The sequence below is a fragment of the Gobio gobio genome (assembly GCF_949357685.1).
Source record: "Gobio gobio genome assembly, chromosome: 1".
NCBI lineage: Eukaryota > Metazoa > Chordata > Actinopteri > Cypriniformes > Gobionidae > Gobio > Gobio gobio.
Window position 1 is genome coordinate 68,961,501 of NC_137097.1, and position 18,574 is coordinate 68,980,074.

Sequence of the window (18,574 nt, forward strand, 5' to 3'; positions counted from 1 at the left end):
TATTTTACTAGATGCTCACAGACTCTAGATGTAATATATATTTTGTTTGAAATGTTAAAGCATAAATGTATCTGTTGTAAATCCTGAGACAAATAAAACATGCAAATATTAATTTAAAGAGTTGTGGCGCCACCATGTGTTACAGACAAGAAAATAAGGCAAAACGTTGTTTGTGATTAAATCTCTGAAATAAATGTAATTATTAAAATCTATCATCAAACATTTATTTATTTATCCTAAATTTAAACACCCCCAAAAAAATGATTATCTGCCGATTAAACATTTGCTTACAGGAGGCATAATGTAGATCACCAAGCTCAAGAACAAACAATCAGCTCTGTAAATTAAAAAAATGCCACTGGGCTTCCTTTACTTCAGTTGTTCTTTTCCTTATGGAGATACATCATAAATGCCAATTTGCAAGTAAGTTTTTGAATAACGAATAATACCATTTGAATGATACCATCTTATGAAATTCATTCATTTATGCTTCATTTTGTGTCATGCCACTTAATCTTTAGACATGAGCCGAGTCAAATCACTCCCACCCCACTGATCGAGGTGTTTATGCTGGTTGACGAGCAAACTGGTCTTCCAGACAAAATTGGTCTACATATGTCTACCAGAGGAAAGGAAAGCTGCTGGATGAATTGAGGATGGCTGGCATTGACCAGGTTTGTGATCTACTATATATGGTTTATTTCCTGAATTTCTTTTACAGAAATTACAGAACGAAGACCATTTCGAACGATGATGGTGGAAAAACATTTCCATGTTTGTTCCGCCAAGACGCATGCAGTTTTATCAACCGTTATAATGCCAAATAGCTTTAACATCACCAGGTTACATTGTTATGCCAGTAGGTGGCGACAAGTGTCTTTTATATGTCCTTGAATCATGTCGCTAAAAAAAAACAGATTCATTAAGGAATCAAACAAGTTATTTTGTGAGCGAGTCATTCACCTAACCAATTTGTTCGCTGATTTATTCAGGAACGAAGCAGCTGTGGAAACTTGCAACTGTTGTCTCTTTTGGCTTTGTTTGAAACTTTCTGTTTGATGCAAAAATAGACAAAAAAATTTGGTTAGCTTTATGTCTAAAAAATGTAAGTTATTAACTATTAACTATAATGCAATATCACACTTGCTCTCATGATTTTCAGAGTATAAATCCATAACATTTTGTTAGATGTCTAAAATGTTAGTTCTTTAGATTTAATTATGGTGACCGAGAGAGCTCAACGTGCTGCAACTGAAGAAAACACATGCAAATAGAACAGTTTGACAACACGTGTGCTGCTCACAGCGCAACCAAATACAGAAACCCATAAATACTCACAACGCAACAAATACAGAATGTTTCAAGGTGACCCAACAAGTGACGAACCTGGTTGGGACACGATTATTGCTCAGTGTCTACTCGTCAGTGGTGTTGTCGATGACCTGGAAAGTGTTTTTTTTTTTTTGGTGAGTATTTTTAGCGCATTTCTGTAATTGGTTTCATTGTGAGTATTTGCAGGACGATTCTGTATTTGGTTGTGAGTATTTGCAGTGTGTTTCTGTATTTGGTTGCGTTGTGAGTATTTGCAGGACATGAGTTTCTGTATTTGGTTGTGTTGTGAGTATTTGCAGCGTGTTTCTGTAATTGGTTGCGTTGTGAGTATTTCCAGAACATGTGTTTCTGTAATTGGTTGCATTGTGAGTATTTGCAGCACATTTGTTTCTGTAATTGGTTGCGTTGTGAGTATTTGCAGTACATGAGTTTCTGTATTTGGTTGCGTTGTGAGTATTTGCGGCACATGTGTTTCTGTATTTGGCCCCACTTTATATTAGGTGGCCTTAACTACTATGTACTTACATCAAAAAATAAGTACAATGTACTTACTGTGTTCAAATTGTATTGCAGAACACCTTTGCTGATATTGAGGTGGGATATGGGTAGGGTTAGGGACAGGTATGGGGGTATGGGTAAGTTTAAGGGTAGGGTTAGGTGTAAGGGAAGTGTCAACTGTGTAATTACAAATGTAACTACAGAAATGAATTACAGATGTAATTACATGCAGGTATTTTTTTAAATGTAAGTACAATGTAAAAACATCTACGTACACAATAAGTGCATTGTATCAAATTATTAATTAAAATGTTAGTACATAGTAGTTAAGGCAACCTAATATAAAGTGGGTCCCTGTATTTGGTTGCATTGTGAGTATTTGCAGCGTGTTTCTATATTTGGTTGCGTTGTGAGTATTTGCAGTGCGTTTCTGTAATTTGTTGCTTTGTGAGTATTTGCAGCGCGTTTCTGTATTTGGTTGCATTGTGAGTATTTGCAGGGCGTTTCTGTATTTGGTTGCATTGTGAGTATTTGCAGTGTGTTTCTGTATCTGGTTGCATTGTGAGTATTTGCAGTGGTTTCTATATTTGATTGCATTGTGAGTATTTGCAGTGGTTTCTGTATTTGCTTGCATTGTGAGTATTTGCAGGGCATTTCTGTATTTGATTGTGGTTTGACTATTCGCAGCAGTTTCTGTATTTGGTTGCATTGTGAGTATTTGCAGGGCGTTTCTGTAATTGGTTGCTGTAACAATGGTTTGTGTAAATAAGGAGGAAGACGGCAGGGTATTTGTATTGGTAGGTGGTGGTATTGGTAAGTTTAAGGGTAAAGTTAGGTACAGGTGTGGTGGTATGGGTAAGTTTAAGGGTAAAGTTATGTACAGGTGTGGTGGTATGGGTAAGTTGAAGGGTAGGATTTGGGACAGATGTGGTGGTATGGGTAAGTTTAAGGGTAAAGTTAAGGACAGGTGTGGTGGTGTGGGTAAGTTTGAGGGTAAAGTTAGGTACAGGTGTGGTGGTATGGGTAAATTGAAGGGTAGGATTTGGGACAGGTGTGGTGGTATGGGTAAGTTTAAGGGTAAAGTTAAGGACAGGTGTGGTGGTATGGGTAAGTTTGAGGGTAAAGTTAGGTACAGGTGTGGTGGTATGGGTAAATTGAAGGGTAGGATTTGGGACAGGTGTGGTGGTATGGGTAAGTTTAAGGGTAAAGTAAGGGACAGGTGTGGTGGTATGAGTAAGTTTAAGGGTAAAGTTAGAAACAGATGTGGTGGTATTGGGAAAGTTTAAGGATAAAGTTAGGAACAGGTGTGGTGGTGTGGGTAAGTTTAAGGGTAAATTTAGGGACAGGTGTGGTGGTATGGGTAAGTTTAAGGGTAAAGTTAGGAACATGTGTGGTGGTATGGGTAAGTTTAAGGGTGAAGTTAGGGACAGGTGTGGTGGTATGGGTAAGTTTAAGGGTTGGGTTAGGGACAGGTGTGGTAGTATGGGTAAGTTTAAGGGTAAAGTTAGGGACAGGTGTGATGGTATGGATAAGTTTAAGGGTACAGTTAGGAACAGGTGTGATGGTATGGGTAAGTTTAAGGGTATAGTTAGGGACGGGTGTGGTGATATGGGTAAGTTTAAGGGTATAGTTACGGACAGGTGTGGTGGTATGGGTAAGTTTAAGGGTAAAGTTAGGGACAGGTGTGATGGTATGGATAAGTTAAAGGGTACAGTTAGGGACAGGTGTGGTGATATGGGTAAGTTTAAGGGTATAGTTAGGGACGGGTGTGGTGATGTGGGTAAGTTTAAGGGTATAGTTAGGGACAGGTGTGGTGGTATGGGTGAGTTTAAGGGTAAAGTTAGGAACAGGTGTGGTTTCCATTTTGTGACAGCTGAGCTGGGGGGAAAGATGGCGTCCGAAATTTGCGTTTGCTGGTTAGTTTATGTGTAAATGTAAGTTTTTTTACCAACATTTTCCACTTCTGATGTAATTTCTAGTGAAAAACTTACTAATGTATTAATTAAATATTTGTTTAGTTCTCACCAAAGCTCTCTCTATTTTCCTGTAGATCATTAAACATTTACACTGCTTAAGAAGTCTGTCAGAAATTAGTTTCATGAGGTGCCTTCAGCACAAATGCTGCCTTACAAGCCATTGTCTGATAAGGCAGCAAGGCAACAAGTCAGCTGCCTAGGTTTTCGGGACGCAGCCGATGTGTTTACCTGTCACTCACATGAGATCCACCAATAGCAAACTACAACCATCCAATCAATTCCCCATGGACAAAATCAAGTCACGCTCTACATTTGTTCTTGTTCAAGGAGCCATTTTACTCGGATGTACGTCACATCAGGGAAGAAAACATGATTCCAACTCAGTCTCATGCCGACTTGAGCCTTATGATTGCATAAAATATTGTTTTCAGAGGTGTTTTCAGAGACACAGAAGGACCTAGAGACCAAGGCGAAGTTATGACGACAAGCGGCCGAAGTGGAGACAGGGTTCCGGAGGACAGAGGTGGTGGAGCTGAAAGGACGAGGAAGCCTGGTGGAGCCGGAAGGGCGGTGGCCCCAGGTGGAGACAAGGAATCGAGGAGCCAAGGAGGAGCCGACTGGTCAACAGGTCGACATGGAATTATGGGCTTGAAGGTGTGACCATTGTACCAGATCTAGGAACCTCTGCATGTGCACCTCGAGGGATAGATCCCCTTGGGAGAGTACGAGAATCTGAACTGCTGCTTGAGCAATTTTATTCTGATCTGATCTTCTGTCAAGTAGGGGTTGCAAACAAACAAACAGAAATTAAATAGCAGGATCTATTCACATGCAGTTCTTTTTAATTAAATCAAACTCAAAATCACACTTGTACAGGAAATCTAGAAAAAAAAACACTGGAAGCAGAACAACCACTTCACCATTCACAAGATCAAACGAAAACTAACTGAAAACAAGGACTAGACAGAGAAACACTAGGGAAAAAACTAGATCATTAACTAGACACATTTGGGTAAATCAAATACCACAGTAATAAACATACACAGGCAATGAAAACTGATCTAGAGACAGTGAAAAACAACTTTAACAAGACTAAAACCTAGAAACAGAGATAACATAGATAACGTACAAATTATAAAAATACAAAAAATGTTTTCTTTAAAGCTACACTGTGTGATATTTTCCCCCTATCTAGCGGTGAAATGGTAAATGACCATCCAGTGAATATTAGTTTCTGTTCCTCTCAATTCCGATTTCGTTTTAACTCCTACGGTGGCCGATTTAGTCCAAGATTAACATGGCTTCCAGTTCGACCTCGTCCACATTCGACACGGTGCCATCGAGTGTTAAAATGCGAAAGGCGAAGCTTGAATTTACGGGTATGTCCCTGTTTGGCTAATGTACTTTCAAGATGGAGGGGCAACATGGCGACCGGCATCCGAACCCCTCACCCGTAATGTATTTTCAATGGCATATTATAAACTTACGAGAATACTTTATTACTTGAAAGAAGTAAATATACATTAATGAACACATATATTTTTGAAAGAAATAAGTGTTTTTAGCTAAGAATAAACTAAAAAACTTACACAGTGTAGCTCTAACTATTCCTTTCATTTTCTTCAGCAACATCAAAAATTGCTCTGTCATGGAAGACACATCTGAGACAACAATCTGCCATTGGTTGGGCAAACAGACCCAAATAAATCAAACTCACACCATTGGTTAAGAAAGTGTTGGTGTGTTAAACTGGTGCTCAAACAAACAAAGCGTTTACACATTTCATGGAAGTCATATAAATTAGCTCATACTTTTGTCTCTGCTCATTAAACTAGGACAGGAGAAAGTACGTTAACATCCATAAAAATTTCACAACTGTAATGAAAATAGATAAAGCTCCCATTCCCCAAAAATAAATTAATTTTGAAAATCGAAAAGACAATCGGCACGAATATACTGCAATGCTTGTTTTCCACTGCACTAATTAACAGCCATAACCCACAAACAATACTGTATGTTGCCTTACCATGTTCAGTTATACAGCATTTGTTGACTAAGCCTTAATAAATAATAAATACATCCAGAGTGATCCCAACTGAAAAAAATACAGTCCATCAAAAGAAATGCATTGCTGCATTAATCCATCAGATTATAGATGCATAACACACAGCAGTCATGCAAGTGCACTCATACTGGCAGCAGACACCTGTGCTCTCTGTTTGCAGTGAAAGAGGGTGAGAGACTGACATGAGGGCCTCTGGGCCGGTGGTATAAAACCAGGACCAGTCCCAAGATGCAAATCAGCCCCCAGACCGAGTTTTGGGAGTCAGGGGAGAGGTGTTGTGCGACGGGCTGGATCTCAGCCGATGCAGGTCTCATGCCTCACCGAACCCATTTATTCTCTCAGATTTACTTTGTGCAGTCTTTTCACTGTTCTGATTAAAAAACACACCTAAGCATAGTAATCTATATTAAGATTAATGTAAACGATAAAAGTACTGTAGGCTACTTATAATGACGATATCATACAGATATCTTTAGTTTGTTGGTGTATATTAAATGTCAATTTAGAATAAAGCAAAATAATGGCTGTACGTAGACGTCATGTTTATGATTCAAGAATAGACAGTAAAAGCAAAATCTAAAATCGAAACACATTTTTACTTCGTTCTCAATTCAATTTCAAATCACCTCGAATTCATTGCCATTTAAAAAAATATTATTAAAAGCAAAATTATATAATACTCATTCTGAGCTTTTACCAAAACAGCTTTGATCCTGTGAGGACGGAAGAATCTAGAAAACAGCCTAATTCACCATCAGGGACCGAGTCCAGAAAGCACCTCAAAAAAGATCCTCCCTCAATTGTAATTCCTCAAGGCCTCGTGATGTTTATAAAGGCGACTCCACAATCTGACCCGCATCTTTACGACTAAAATCATCTATCTGGTAAGAATGCTTTTCTTTGTCTTTTATGTTTCTTTAATTATGATTGTTGTAAATATTCAAAGCCCTATAGGCTTTTTATAATGTCGGTATTCTGACACTAACTTTTTACATGAAAATGGATGGTCTTGCCGTCTTATTTGGTTGCTTTAAAACGGGGGTGTCCAAACTCGCTCCTGGAGGGCTACTGTCCTGCAGAGTTTAGCTCCAACTCGCCTGGAAGTTTCTAGTATGCTTAGTATGCCTTGATTGGACACCCCTGATTTAAAATATCTTCAAATATTATAAAAAAACTTTACATTTGTTATTGCACATTTGTTGATGTGACTTTTATGTGACTTTTTCACTAACACCAATTATTAACAAAGCATGCAGAGGCTGTAGTTTAAAAAAGTTTTTCAACTTTTACTAGTAAAAAGTTAAAGGAAGGTGGACCATTAAAACTAAAACCTATTTTGCTATTCTATTTGTGGACCAAGGGCCAGATTCACTAAACAGGGCAAATTAGCGTGAGAGTCCAATTCCAAAAATATTGCAGATTGGAATGGAAAGTTCAGTGATCTACAGACAACGCACAAATTAAAGCACACATTCACACAGCCGGATCATTTACATAATGACCAACACAATAAGTGGTCTAAGGTGTGCTTTTTTGGGCCGGTAAATAATGGAGCAAACACCAATAAATTGACGAGGGCAAACCTTAGTAAATCACCTCACGTGTTTCATTTAAATGCTCTTCTCCCAAAAATGTTGCATCTGAAAGGGAAACTCCTACAAATGCATATGCAATAAAGTCGGCCGCGAAAATAACCCTGTCCGCACCTTCTCAGCGCTAATGTCTTCAATAAATCCTAACAGTAGTTTTTTACTGCCAAAAGAGGGTTTGCACTGCCGCAAGCTGTTAGTAAATCTGGCCCCATGTTGTCAAATACAAAATTCGCTGAATTAAATTGGTCAAACTTTAGATTAGGGGACCAGTTTTCAGGATACAGAATATGGTCATGCAGAATAAGGCATTAATATGTATTTTTTAAGTACTTATAAACCAATATCCTCTTCATATTCATGCTAATAATAACTAGTGAGAATTGGACCCTAAACATGTTAAAAAACATTTTAATTACACAGAATAATCAACTTGTCATCACTTGAGAGAAGAAACCTGACTACTGATATAGATGACTTTCATGTGCTCAATAAAGCAAAAACAGACCTAACCACATTTAATATATAAAGGGACACATTATCAAACAATATACCTGATCTGCAGGGGGAAAAGTCAATTGATTAAGAGTATCAATTCAAGGAATCCTCCTCCTAATCTTTCTCAGCACACACGCTCCCACTGGAGAGAGTTTGGCCTGAAGGCAGAGAGAGAGTGTCGGTCAGGGACATGCTCAGGGCCACAAGGGCCCTTCTGAGGCCCCGGTGGAGCAGTGGTACAGAGAAAAGCATGACAAGAACACATGAAGCCTACTGTCCCTTCAGACTTAACAGGGAGGTGCTTGACATGAGCTCTGCTATAAAGGAGACAGATGAACCACAGACGTTCCTTAGTCACAGACGCAGGATCAAAGCCATTTTCAATAATATGCCAAGGTCCTTCAGTCTTTCAGTCCAGATTAAGTGCCAAGTCCTTAAACACAGCCACTGTTTTGAATGAGTGACCCCGGGTGGGCCTGCCCCAGTTTATCACATCACTTATCACCCCGTTTAGCAGGCTCCTGATTGGTTAACGCGCCGCGGACAAATGCCAAAGTTCAGATTTTTCAACTCGGGCGTCAGACGCAAATTCGCTTCAAACGAGTGAATGCAGAAAAAGCACCAAATAAAATCACTCGCGCAAGTCACTCAATTTGACGGTTTCGCACAAACTGGACGCACAAATTAGGTTTATCACACCGCTGACGTGCCTCAACGTGTCTTTACATTGACTTAAGGCTCATGGCCGGTTCCGCACTTACTTTCGAATGTCCGTGGGACAATTTGAGGAGCTCCTCCAGAGACAGTAGCACCGCATCTGACGAGACAAACACACTTCAGGGAACCAATCGATCCGAAGCAGCTGTTTCCAGCTATGTTTCCAGTTGAGTCACATCGTACTGATGGAAACACATTCACTTTCTATAGTCGCGGACACAATTAGCTTAGAAATAAACAACGAGTTTTAACTCAAAAGGTTATGATATCATTGTCTGTAGCCTACAGTGGGCAAACACAGCTGTACACCTGTAACTACAGCTGTAACCTCATGAGAATGCTATACCTGGTAAAGGTTAGTGTTGATTATAGCTAATGACATCAAATGGACATTTGTTTCCTTGTATGTGATTGGTTTAAGCCTTTTCTGTCGCTGCGAGTGTTAAAAAAATCGTCATCAAAATGAAAAAAATAAACATTGTATACTTTGAATCGCGAGGGTGGTAGTCATGTATGATAGTGATTTCACTCCTGTAACTGCTCTTAAACTGCATGTTACCACACTTATGGTCTCCTCTATTTATGCACCAAGTTGCTATGTTGTTTGTCAACCATAAAAGTTAAGTTAATGTGATTTTTTTGTGCAAAATATGTTTATTTAATTCATTCAACAGAAGCTTGAAAATCAATTTTCAAGTTGGACATTTTGAATAGTGTTGCTACAACCGCCTAGCACATAGTCTGTCCTTATATATCTATGCTGTGGAAACAGGGCGGGACTCGTGTCTTGTACAGACCCTGATGGAAGTCCCTCTTGACAGGTGTTTCTGCACAGATGTGTTCCTGATCACTTGTGTTTGTGCAGTGACTTCTCTCCTGTAGGGATATGCAGCCGGATAGCAGGAAAACACCCTCAGGGGTAGATCCTCATGCCTGTTTGTGGTAGCTGATGTATTGTTAGATCCCAAAATGTGACATGGTCCACAAACTGGCTTAAAGCTTGAAGCTACCAATTGCTTAGATGTTGCTTGGGTTTGTCTCATTTATGCATTTACTTAGTCTCAAATATTCCCCAAAATTCCTTATGAGAAATAAAAATGGACGCAATTGAGAACATTGGTGACATCAAAGAGTGTTGGTCAAATTTGAAATCTCTGACTTTATATTGCAGACTTTGGTATTGTGGGATTACCAATTGAATCTGTTGATCACATGAAAAAGTAAAATGGATGGATGGATGATTCACATGTGGGCGCCGCCTTCTGGCAAGAGACAGGAATTATTTCGCCATGGCCGTCAAAATGCATTATGGGTGTTCTCTATGTTGAGAATACCTATAATGCATTGTGAGTGTTGAGTGTACATCAGTTGTACACTCGTTATTGCGGTGCATTGTGGGATTGAATGAGTGCACTCGATAACATCCACTAATTAGTTCCTACTTCATAGTAGGGTCTAACCCAGAACAGTAGTGTCCACAAGTGTACGTTGATTGGCTGAATGCATGCCATACGGAACATCGGCACCCAGCATTTTTAAAAATCTGTGTAAACACTCCATGAACATTGAAAACAGTGATACAGCATAAACATACAGAATGCTAATGTTAACGGCATTTACCTCTCAGCTTTGTCTGCAGCGTTGTGTTCTTTTATCAGCCTCATTGATGATATGATGTAAACACAGCTCTGATCTCGTCGTCCTCCATCCTCCAGTTGTTGAAGTCCAGAAAAAAACTCAGCATTGCTGGTTACCAGCATAAGGTAGGGGCTATGTTTTACATGCTGGGACCAGCACTGGATGCTGGTTGTTGGTTTGCTGGATCCCAGCATAGGAAGCAGGGGTGCTGGTGGACCAGCTACACCAGCTCAGTTTTGCTTAAGAACAGCATGAACATGCTGGTGCACCAGCTAGACCACCTAAATAAACCATCCTGGAACAACATTGATGTTGGTTTATGCTGGATTTTTCAGCAGGGATAGCTTTGCTGGAGCTCACATCAAGGCTTTTCCTGAGGAAAGGAGCTCACAGTCGGGGGTTTATATATGCTTTGGTTAAGTGGTCACTTCTGAGGCTGTGTGTAAGATCAACAACTTTAAGGACTGGCCACTGATTGCCTTTTAAAAAAACATACTGAATGCCAATGAAATGTATCATTGTCTTAGTCTGTCTTGCTGACTACAGTTCCACAATCCTGCAGAAGAGTTTTCTCAGTATTTTGAGAGATCTTTTTTGAAACTCTTGATGAAATAAGATTATTAGGATCTTTTTTCTCAGTATAAAAATCTGAAAAAATCTCTCCATTCTTTGCTGTCCATTCAATCTCATTGCCATTTTGGAGAAACATTTGAGACATAGTATACATATATCCTATAAGAAGACAAGGCAAGGGAAGAATACATATTTATATTATTTAAAGAGTTTGAAAGAAAAAAGGCTATAGCTAAATAAATAAATATGTCACAAACAAATTCAAACCAATCTCATTAGAAAAAGATTTTACCCAAGATCTGGAGTTTGCACTGAACCCACACAGGCTTTCAGAAGGATACTGCTAATGTTGCTAAAGGGTACTGGTTCAAAAAGTGGGTCAATTTTGGTGTTTTAAATAAAACTAGGGAATCGTAAAATATTTATTTTGCCATCCAGCAAAGTCAGTAGTCTTTGACTTGCTTATTATGACATGATCAATGCAATTGCAAAGAAAACTTCTCCTCTGCTGAAATTTTGAGTTCTTTTTTTCCAGGTTAAAAAAATGAGTAAGAATTGCTTGGGTTTGTGCAACATACTGTGCACTTGGTTTCAGTCAGTCTGATATTATATTCTAAACTGAATTTATGAGTTTGCCATTTTAATAAGATCGTTTAACATATTTGTTTTACTGTTCCTTCTAGAATCTCATTTTAGATGCTCAGAAGTCATGGAGAGTCAACTCCGTCACGACACAAGATTCAGCTACATCTTTAGAAGCAACCTGCCCTCCTCTAACGTGACTACCGATTCAGTCAATGCGACACACGTCTTCAATGTGTTTGAAGGGTGCGAACAAATGGCGGCCGGTCTTATTTTTGACCTAGCTATACAATCCTTCAACGTGATCATAGGAATACCTGCCAACATCCTGGTCATAGCACACCTAATAAAAACCCGGAATGAGCCTTCAACTTCTGACATCTTCCTGGGCTGCCTGGCTTTCATGGACACCTACTTCGGATTTATGACTATCATAACCCTCCTCAATTTCTTCCACTGGCACAGTGAAAAGGTCTGGAGGGCTCTGAAATTCTCTTATGGCGTTAAGGACACCAGCGGCCCACTCTTCCTCTCGTGTGTCTGTCTGGATCGATTTATAGCCGTTCTCTTCCCCATCGCATTCGGACAGTTAAAGGACATGAAATACAGGATCGGCCTCTCCATTGTGGTTCTGCTGCTCACTTTTGCTTATTCTTCGGCCAAAACTGTTGATGTCCTGCCCAAATTTGAAATGGCTTTCACAATTGAGGTCTTGTTTGTTTTCACCTGGATGGTGGTGTGTAACATTGCCATCCTCTTGGCCCTGAAACGCTCACGAGGCTCTGGTAAAGATGAGATGCATCCTATGAAAAGAAAGGCGTTTAAGATGGTGCTGTCTATCTTGATCATCATCATGAGCAACTATCTTCCTCTAGTTGCTCTGTTCCCATTTGCAGACCATTACCCACCTATGATCTTCTTTTGCTATGTGCAGCCAGTGGGCTATGCCTTTTTAAACATCAGCAGCACTATCCAGCCCTTAATTTATTTGTCCCGTCTGGAGAAAATACCATTCTTTCCAGAATCTTGTGTGAAGAAGTTAAGCTGCAAGAAACAAGACAAGCCCTCAAAGGAATGATAACTTCTTCCAGGGTCTTAAATCAATGTACTATACTACTATATATACTGGCACTGATCATTAAATGTAAATGAGTAGCTTAATTTCCATAATTCGTCAGTCTTCAAAATATCTTTGAACAAAAAGTAAACTCATTGGATATTTGTAACCACAAATAATTATTTTACTAGATGTTTACAGACTCTAGTTGTAATATATATTTTGTTTGAAATGCTAAAGCATAAATGTATCTGTTGTAAATCCTGAGACAAATAAAATATGCAAATATTCATTTAAAGAGTTGTGGCGCCACCATGTGTTACAGACAAGAAAATGAGGCAAAACGTTTGAGATAAATATCTGAAATAAATTGATGTATTAAAATCTGTTATCAAAAAAAAATAATAATAATCCTAAATTTAAACTACTGTGATCCAATGAGGTAACTGTGACACATGAGACATCCAATGGATATATTTTCTGTGTCTCAGTTGTATGTCAGTTAGGTGGAAAGACAGTGGAAGAGTGAAACGTGGTGAACAGACAAGGAGTTATCCCACATTATCCAGTTGGAAGAAGACAACAGCACTCTGAAGGAAAATAGAATGGCATTGTTGACTGATCGAGGTGTTTATGCTGGTTGACGAGCAAACTGATCTTCCAGAGAAAATTTGTCTACACATGTCTACCAGAGGAAAGGAAAGCTGCTGGATGAATCGAGGTTGGCTTTCATTGACCAGGTTTGTGATCTTCTTCTATATATGGTTTATTTCCTGAATTTCTTTTACAGAATTACTTAAGGCCCGTTCACACCAAGAATGATGACCATAAGGATAACTATAACGATAGCTATATTAGTGCCCACATCAACACACAATATCATTTTTCCCGCCAAGACGCATTCAGTTTAATCAACCGCTATAGCGCTAAAAGTTACATACCTTTAACATCACCAGGTTACATTGTTATGCCAGTAGGTGGCGACAAGTGTCTTTATATGTCCTTGAATCATGTCGCTAAAAAAAACTGATTCATTAAGGAATATCAAACAAGTTATTTTGTGAGTGAGTCATTCACCTAACCAATTTGTTCACTGATTTATTCTGGAACGAAGCAGCTGTGGAAACTTGCAACTGTTGTCTCTTGGCTTTGTTTAAAACTTTCAGTTTGCTGCAAAAATAGACAAAATTAGGTTAGCTTTATGTCTAAAACATAAGTTATTCACTATTAAAGGTCCCATGACATGGCATTTTTCTATTATTTTATAATGTTTCCTGTGGTGTACTTATATTGTTAGAATGATTTTTACATCAAAAAATGTCATAATTTAGAAATAAAAGGCATTTTTGGCAAGGCACTGCACGCACTGCATGCATGAGAGAGAGAGACTGACTGGGCACTCGTGAACCACGGAGAGCTGGAGGAAGTTTTATTGTACTGAGTTGTTGAGAGCGCTGTGCTGTTAGCGCAAGCTTATTTGTAGCTGAGAGTTCTGAATAAACAGTCCCAGTCACGTCGACTCTATCTTCTTTCTCCTTATTCTACGAACTTTGTAACAAATATAATGTACCATTACAGCCGTTGAGATGAACGAATCGTCAAAGTGTGGATTATAGCATTGTTTTATTATCTATTCCTATCACATGAAAGGCTGCAGTGATGAGCATTGAGTAGACAGAAAGTCTGTTGATCGCGTGAAGGCAGTGATCTCGTCATTGCAACGCGTTTTCTCTCACAAAATGCTTTCACCACAACTAAAAGCAAACACGACGTCGATTATGAATACAGTAAGAGCTTCGCTGTGCTGCATAACAGCATCATTCATTATAATGGCAGTTTGGGCAAGTGTGCAGATACACTCGCAACGTGTGATTGACAGCTCCGAACATTATAAAGAGTGTTCTTTGATCGCTCTCTGTAGTTCAATCACTTAAAAAACGGATTTGTTTCATGCTACTAACAGAAACCACAGTTTTAGTCACTGGCTTGATTCACTGATGCATTACGCTTAGTGCATTAACACGGCGATCATTAAACGACCTAGAAAGAAAGTCTGAGTGAACTTGAATGATTAGCTACACATCAGAAATCACTGATCACGGATCAGGCATTAATGAACACTGTTACTCACTGTTTGTCGCGGTGCTGTCGAATATTGGTTGCAATTTGAGTATTTGCAGCGTGTTTCTGTATTTGGTTTTGTTGTGAGTATTTGCAGAGTGTTTCTGTATTTGGCTGCTTTGTGAATATTTAGAGTGTGTTTCTGTATTTGGTTGCATTATAAGTATTTGCAGTGGTTTCTGTATTTGGTTGCATTATGAGTATTTGCAGTGTGTTTCTGTATTTAGTTGCGTTGTGAGTATTTGCAGCGTGTTTCTGTATTTGGTTGTATTGTGAATATTTGCAGTGTGTTTTTTGTATTTGGTTGCATTGTGAGTATTTGCAGCGCGTTTCTTTATTTGGTTCCTTTGTGAATATTTGCAGTGTGTTTCTGTATTTGGTTTTGTTGTGAGTATTTACAGTGGTTTCTGTATTTGGTTGCATTGTGAGGATTTGCAGTGTGTTTCTGTATTTGGTTGCGTTGTGTGTATTTGCAGTGGGTTCTGTATTTGGTTGCTATGTGAGTATTTGCAGGGCGTTTCTGTATTTGGTTGTGTTGTGAGTATTTGCAGAGCATTTCTGTATTTTGTTGCTTTGTGAATATTTGCAGCGTGTTTCTGTATTTGGTTGTGTTGTGAGAATTTGCAGGGTATTTCTGTTTTTGATTGCGTTGTGAGTATTTTCGGTGTGTTTCTGTATTTGATTATGTTGTGAGTATTTGCAGGGCGTTTTTGTATTTGGTTGTGTTGTGAGTATTTGCAGTGCATTTCTGTATTTGGTTGCTTTGTGAATATTTGCAGTGTGTTTTTTGTATTTGGTTGCATTGTGTATATTTGCTGTGTGTTTCTGTATTTGGTTGCATTGTGAGTCTTTACAGTGGTTTCTGTATTTTGTTGCGTTGTGTGTATTTGCAGTGGTTTCTGTATTTGGTTGTGTTGTGAGTATTTTCAGGGCATTTCTGTATTTAGTTGTGTTGTGAGTATTTGCAGTGGTTTCTGTATTTGGTTGCATTGTGAGTATTTGCAGTGTGTTTCTATATTTGGTTGCTTTGTGAGTATTTGCAGTGTGTTTCTGTATTTGGTTGCGTTGTGAGTATTTGCAGGGTATTTCTGTTTTTGATTGCGTTGTGAGTATTTTCAGTGTGTTTCTGTATTTGATTATGTTGTGAGTATTTGCAGGGTGTTTCTGTATTTGGTTGTGTTGTGAGTATTTGCAGCGCATTTCTGTATTTGGTTGCTTTGTGAATATTTTCAGTGAGTTTCTGTATTTGGTTGCATTGTGAGTATTTGCAGCGTGTTTCTGTATTTGGTTTTGTTGTGAGTATTTGCAGCATGTTTCTGTATTTGGCTGCTTTGTGAATATTTGCAGTGTGTTTCTGTATTTTGTTGCATTGTAAGTATTTGCAGTGGTTTCTGTATTTGGTTGCATTATGAGTATTTGCAGTGTGTTTCTGTGTTTGGTTGCAATGTGAGAATTTACAGTGTGTTTCTGTATTTGGTTACATTGTGAGTATTTTTAAAGGCGTTTCTGTATTTGGTTGTGTTGTGAGTATTTGCAGCGCATTTCTGTAATTGGTTGCTTTGTGAATATTTGCAGCGTGTTTCTGTTATTGGTTGCGTTGTGTGTATTTGCAGGGTGTTTCTGTATTTGGTTGCATTGTGAGTATATGCAGTGTGTTTTTTCAATTTGGTTGCATTGTGAGTATATTCAGTGGTTTCTGTATTTGGTTGTGTTGTGAGTATTTTCAGTGGTTTCTGTATTTGGTTGCGTTGTGAGTATTTGCTGCACGTTTCTGTAGTTGGTTGCTTTGTGAATATTTGCAGTATGTTTCTGTATTTGGTTGCTTTGTGAGTATTTGCAGTGGTTTCTGTATTTGGTTGCATTTTGAGTAGGGGTGTAACGATTCGTTTTAACAACGATTCGATTCGTATCACGATTTGAGGTTGTCGATACGATTCAAGGACGATATTGGTTCATTTAGAACGATACGATCCGAAACGATTCAGTGACTTGAAATCGATTCAGTAACTTTTTAGCCAAAAATTGTGTGACTGAAATAAATATCTGGATACTGCTCAATGCAGGTGAAGTTTCCAAGATTCCTGTTGTTTCTTGTAAGGGAATCAGGTATCAATTAATTATGGATATAAACAAACAAGTAAACAACAATTAATGGCAAATGCATTCAAATTTTATTTGAATAAAGTGCAACCAACAGTTTAGGTTGAATTAAAAGGAAGTTAACCTTTTCTGCTCTTATTTTCAATTTTCAATACATTTTCAATAAAAGCACAGTAAGTGCAACCAACATTTCAACAGTAGGTTAACCTGCTACTTCTGCTTTTGTTTTTTTCAACATAAAAATATTACAATATTAGTATAAAAAATAAAGTGCAACTAACTACTCTTCAGGTTTAATTAATAGTAGGTTTACCTGCTACTTTTGCTGTTGTTTTACAACATTAAAATAATACAAATACAATATTAATATCAAAAATAAAGTGCAACCAACATTTCTTCAGGTCTTCTTCTTCTTCTTCTTCTTCTGAATAAACTGGCTGAACCTGCTACTACTCTCAGTTTAATAAACAAACAATATTTAACAAAAATAAAATGTAACCAACTACTCTTCAATGACTCTACAGATTTCTTTTTCAAAAATATCAACATGATCTGACCGCAGAACACTTCTCTGTGCGTTCACTATGTCGCCAGCAGTACTAAAACTCGCTCTGCAGGCACACTGGTGCCAGGAATTCACAGGTAACATTTAGCAAGGGTTGAAAGTACAGGTAAAACGTTACTAACTCAGCTCTTTCTCCTGGTGGCTTGATAATTTCTCGCACGTTGGCTTCTCTGTCATCCGCCACGCTATGTTTTGTTTTCTTAGCGCTGCTGCTGGTGCGTGCGTTGCGATGATGTCACAGATAGGCAGACTTAATCGAGTAAAGTTTAACGGCTTTATCATTAAAAGTGCTAAGAAAAAATATCCATATAAAGTCTGACGTGCTTAAATCCAATGCGTTATTTCCCATGATCGATACAATCGATTGATTACCTTTTAAAACGATGTTAGATCGATATATGTCGTCCGGAAGGCCATCTTGCCGAGCACAGATCGATGTAGTTAGATCATAGGAAAATAAATCGATACATCGATGTAGTAGATGAATCGTTACACCCCTAATTTTGAGTATTTGCAGTGGTTTCTGTATTTGGTTGCGTTGTGAGTATTTGCAGTGTGTTTCTGTATTTGGTTGCGTTGTGAGTATTTGCAGCGCGTTTCTGTTTTTGGTTCCTTTGTGAATATTTGCAGTTTGTTTCTGTATTTGGTTGCGTTGTGAATATTTGAAGTGTGTTTCCGTATTTGGTTGCTTTGTGAGTATTTGCAGTGTGTTTCTGTATTTGGTTGCATTGTGAGTATATGCAGTGTGTTTCTGTATTTGGTTGTGTTGTGAGTATTTGCAGTGTGTTTCTCTATTTGGTTGCATTGTGAATATTTGCAGCGGGTTTCTGTATTTGGTTGTGTTGTGAGTATTTGCAGTGTGTTTCTCTATTTGGTTGCATTGTGAATATTTGCAGCGGGTTTCTGTATTTGGTTGTGTTGTGAGTATTCGCAGCGCGTTTCTTTATTTGGTTCCTTTGTGAATATTTGCAGTGTGTTTCTGTATTTGGTTTTGTTGTGAGTATTTGCAGTGGTTTTTGTATTTGGTTGCATTGTGAGGATTTGCAGTGTGTTTCTGTATTTGGTTGCGTTGAGTGTATTTGCAGTGGGTTCTGTATTTGGTTGATATGTGAGTATTTGCAGGGCGTTTCTGTATTTGGTTGTGTTGTGAGTATTTGCAGTGCATTTCTGTATTTTGTTGCTTTGTGAATATTTGCAGCGTGTTTCTGTATTTGGTTGTGTTGTGAGTATTGGCAGCGCCTTTTTGTATGTGGTTGCTTTGTG

The 18,574-nt window shown here is 38.5% G+C and overlaps 1 protein-coding gene across 1 annotated transcript; it reads left to right on the forward strand.

Annotated features, from left to right (window-relative positions):
• Positions 1–11,595: 11,595 nt before the first annotated feature.
• On the forward strand, positions 11,596–12,546 carry LOC307122883 (G-protein coupled receptor 4-like; the record flags this gene model as incomplete). The annotated part of the gene is made up of 1 exon (XM_079811187.1): positions 11,596–12,546. One exon carries the CDS (start codon positions 11,596–11,598, stop codon positions 12,544–12,546), a length of 951 nt encoding a protein of 316 aa, XP_079667313.1.
• Between the last annotated feature and the right edge of the window lie 6,028 nt (positions 12,547–18,574).